The 4,448-nt window shown below is 68.2% G+C and overlaps 1 protein-coding gene across 2 annotated transcripts; it reads left to right on the forward strand.

Annotated features, from left to right (window-relative positions):
- Positions 1-1,426, forward strand: SPRN (shadow of prion protein). 2 transcript variants are annotated; one of them, XM_051824363.3, is made up of 2 exons: positions 1-247; positions 840-1,426. In XM_051824363.3, the coding sequence occupies exons 1-2, from the start codon at positions 105-107 to the stop codon at positions 1,288-1,290; spliced, it is 594 nt and encodes a 197-aa protein (XP_051680323.1). In that variant the 5' UTR covers positions 1-104; the 3' UTR covers positions 1,291-1,426. The 2 variants fall into 2 exon arrangements, with proteins under 2 accessions (XP_051680323.1, XP_008268877.2); XM_008270655.5 differs by having other exon boundaries at positions 111-251.
- Positions 1,427-4,448: the final 3,022 nt, after the last annotated feature.

Consider the following 4,448-nt stretch of genomic DNA (forward strand, 5'->3'; position numbering starts at 1 on the left):
GCGGGAGCGCGCGGGCTAGCAGCGAGGGCGAGGAAGAGGCGGGCGGCGCGAGGGGCTGCGCCTCCCCCGAACCTGCCTATCTCTCCTCCCTCCTGTCTCCGGGGATGCGCCTCCGTTCTGCCCGCCCCATCCTAGGGCGGAGGCCTCGCGCAGACCCCAGGCACCCGGCTCCGTGCTCCGGAGAGGGGCTCGCCACCGCCCGCCCCTTGCCGCCGGGCCGCGGCCCCTGGAGCTACCGAGGCCCGCGGTGGGTAAGGCCCAGTGGTGGGATCCGGGCGGGCCGGGAGGCTGGGAGAGGGCGGGCGCCTGGCGCGGAGAAGCAGCAGCGGCCGCGCGGATCGCCGCGACCCGAGCCCGCTCAGCCCCGCCCGCGTCCCCGCTCCCGGCGCCAAGGGAGGCTGGAGAGCCGGGCAGGGGTGGGAAGGGACCATCTCCAGGTCCGGCCTGCGCGGTGGGTGAACGGTGTCCCCAGCCGGGTCCTCTGCGCCCCGGCGAGGCCCGAACCCAGCTCTGGCCCCGCGCCCGGCGCGCGCCACCAGGGCCTCTTCCCGCAGGCTCCGAGCCAGAGAGTCGGGCGCATGACCCCTTCCAGGGACACCCGCGCCAAGTATGACCGCCGCCTCCTGAGCACTCGCGCGCAGGCTGTGGGGCTCCTTTCCCGGCTGGAGCGCCCCAGCAGCAGGCGCCCAACACCACCATCCCAGGCACTCCCCGCACCCCTGCTCAGTAATGGACCCCCCCAACCCCAAGTGAAAGCCCCCCCATACACCCTGCCCTGCGGCTCCCTGCCCCGCCTCCACCCCGCGCGGAAGCTAAGCCCCTCCCCGCTCTGCCCGCAGGCTTCGTCGCCAAAACATGAACTGGACTGCCGCGACGTGCTGGGCCCTGCTGCTGGCCGCTGCGTTCCTCTGCGACGGCGGCGCGGCCAAGGGAGGCCGAGGCGGGGCGCGGGGCAGCGCCCGGGGCGGGATCCGCGGGGGCGCGCGCGGGACCTCGAGGGTGCGCGTGCGGCCGGCGCCCCGCTACGGCTCCTCCCCGCGCGTGGCGGCGGCGGGGGCAGCAGCCGGGGCGGCAGCGGGAGCAGCCGCGGGCTTGGCCGCGGGACCCGGCTGGAGGCGCGCGGCGGGGCCGGGGGAGCGCGGCCCGGACGAGGAGGACTTGGCGTCCGGAGGTAACGGGACGGGCGTTTACAGCTACTGGACCTGGACTTCAGGCGCGGGATGCTCGCGGGGCCCGCGCCTCTACCTGCTGCTGGGTGGCGCCCTCGCCCTGCGGTTGCCGCGGCCCTAGGACAAGCTGACTCCGGGCCCAGCTCCAACCTGGCCCACGCATCCCGTATCCCGGTAGTCCCACCCCAGAGGCCCCCGGCGCTGAGCGTCCCTCCCCTCCACTGCCCACCCTCTTGCCCAGGCCCGTCACGAACCTCCACCAGGAGCCAAGATGTTAGGGTGCTCCCAGCCAGGAAGGCAGGTGGCCCTGGGAAGAGCAGGCACCAACCCGATACCCAGACCCCTGCTGCCCTGGGGCACCCTGAACACAGGAGGTGCGGACTGCACTGACCTCCAGGCAGAGACGACCTCCAGTAGGGCTGGCGGTGCCCCCAGGGGCTCCCGGGCATCCCTCTGGCAGACCTCAGCATGTGGGCAGGACAGGGGAGAGGCTCAGCCAGGCTGTAGTGGAAGGCTCAGGGGCCTCTGCCCTCCCAGAGCAGGTGACCAGGAGGGTCTCAAGGCAGGCTCGTCTGAAACGTGGACTGCCAGGGCCCCCGGCACACACCGTGCCCACCTACAGAGGCTGCTGTGCCAGCGACTCCCTGCCCCCAAGCACTCAGCTCTAATGTTCATTTCACTTCCCTGGAACTGCTGGCCTGTGCTTGGACCACAGCGGCCCACGAGACGTCTCCCTGAGCATAGCCCAAGAGGCTCCCACATCACCAGGAGCAGCCCCTTTCCTAAAAGCAGGACCAGCCTGTGCCAATGGGCCTGAGGCCAAGTGCGAGGTCCAGCTGAAAGCCTAAGGCCAGGCGCTCATGCCCTCCAGCAGGCTCTGGGAGGCGGCCGCAGTGGGGCCCAGGCCACAGCAGGTGCAGGGTGATGTGGGAACCAGCCTTGGCCCAGCACCACAACCACGACCATCACCACGGTGCCTGACCATTCAGGGACATGACAAGGCCAGGGCTGATGCCCCAAGTGGCCTCCCAGAGGCACAAGTACGAGGCTCCCCAGCTCCTGTCCCCCGGCCACTCTGAGGCAGGATGGGCAGCCCACGGCCCTGACCTCACCTCTGGTGCTGCAGGGAGCGCCTGCCCTCACTTGGCTCCTGGGACCCAGCCCCTCACCCCCACCCCCGGAACCACGGGGCCTGGAGTCAGCTGGTAGACACAGCCTCTCCCCAGCTGGCTGTGGCTCTGGACAGGAGGGGCTCTGAAGCTGCCAGCTGGACCCTGGGCCACTTCCTCCTCCAGGTGCCAGGACCCTGAGCTGCAGGCCAGTGCCCTGCCCTGTCCCCCTTGTGGCCAGCGCCTGGTGCCATGGCTGCAGCTTCTCCAGCCCTCCCAGACAAGCCGGATGCTACCCACAGCCAGCACCCAGGGACTTACACAGGGAGACCCCGCCCAACAACTGCACAGCACAACTGCAAGCCGTCAGTGTTCCAGACCGGTGGAAACACCACTCTCCGGTGACAGTTTTGCACAGCAGCCCGACATCAGCATCTGGCACAGTCGCGAATCTGAGCACCTCCCTCTCCCCTTGCTGGCCAGGGCAGGAGGACCAGCCAAGATGCTGGCAAACCACCAGGTGGCCAGGCCACCTACTGGGCCGATGAGGCCGAAGGAACTGGCGAGGTCCAGGCCCCAACACCACCCCACCTCCTTGCTCTTCTCCCGGAGTGCAGGCTGCTACGAAACCAGGGTCCCACTGTCTGGGGCTACAAGGTGCTCGCAGGCCTGCGGACTCTGCTGTCCGTGCTGACCCTCCCACCTGCAGGCAGCAGGGAGGCTGAGGCCCCAGGGCACCCAAGGGTCCCCATGTTCAGAGGCTCTGTCTGCTCCTGTGCACACTTCATAGTAACCTTGATCGTGAAATAAACTTGTGCTGGCGACTGGAGGACTGCTGGCCACAGGTCACAGCCGAGCCCCCACCCTGCTCCCTCCTGGCTACCACTGCTGGGTGACGTGCACAGTGACAGGGCCCACTCCTGGGTGACACGCACAGTGACAAGGCCATCACTGCTGGGTGATGCACACAGTGACAGGGCCCACTACTGGGTGATGAGTGCAATGACAGGGCCCACACTGCTGGGTGACGAGTGCAGAGACAGGCCCACACTGCTGGGTGACACGCACAGTGACAGGGCCTACTGCTGGGTGACACACACAGTGACAGGGCCCACTGCTGGGTGACGAGTGCAGAGACAGGCCCACACTGCTGGGTGACGAGTGCAGAGACAGGCCCACACTGCTGGGTGACACGCACAGTGACAGGGCCCACTGCTGGGTGACAAGTGCAATGACAGGGCCCACTGCTGGGTGACACACACAGTGACAGGCCCACTGCTGAGTGACGAGTACAGTGACAGGGCCCACTGCTGGGTGACACGCACAGTGACAGGGCCCCCTGCTGGGTGACGCGCACAGTGACAGGGCCGACACTGCTGGGTGACAAGTGCAGTGACAGGGCCCACTGCTGGGTGACGCGTACAGTGACAGGGCCATCACTGCTGGGTGACACGCACAGTGACAGGGCCATCACTGCTGGGTGATGCACACAGTGACAGGGCCCCCTGCTGGGTGACGCGCACAGTGACAGGGCCGACACTGCTGGGTGACAAGTGCAGTGACAGGGCCCACTGCTGGGTGACACGCACAGTGACAGGGCCATCACTGCTGGGTGATGCACACAGTGACAGGGCCCCCTGCTGGGTGACGCGCACAGTGACAGGGCCGACACTGCTGGGTGACAAGTGCAGTGACAGGGCCCACTGCTGGGTGACGCGCACAGTGACAGGGCCATCACTGCTGGGTGACACGCACAGTGACAGGGCCATCACTGCTGGGTGATGCACACAGTGACAGGGCCCACTGCTGGGTGATGCGCAGTGACAGGGCCATCACTGCTGGGTGACAAGTGCAGTGACAGGGCCCACTGCTGGGTGACGAATGCAGTGACAGAGCCCACTGCTGGGTGACGAGTGCGTGACAGAGCCCACTGCTGGGTGATGAGTGCAGTGACAGGGCCCACTGCTGGGTGACAAGTGCAGTGACAGGGCCCACTGCTGGGTGACACGCACAGTGACAGGGCCGACACTGCTGGGTGACGCACACAGTGACAGGGCCGACACTGCTGGGTGACGCATGCAGTGACAGGGCCCCCTGCTGGGTGACGTGTGCAGTGACAGGGCCCACTGCTGGGTGACGCGCACAGTGACAGGGCCGACAGGAGGCGGCG

The sequence above is a fragment of the Oryctolagus cuniculus genome, chromosome 15 (assembly GCF_051225735.1).
Source record: "Oryctolagus cuniculus isolate XC-2025 breed Fujian yellow rabbit chromosome 15, ASM5122573v1, whole genome shotgun sequence".
NCBI classification, from domain to species: Eukaryota; Metazoa; Chordata; class Mammalia; order Lagomorpha; family Leporidae; genus Oryctolagus; species Oryctolagus cuniculus.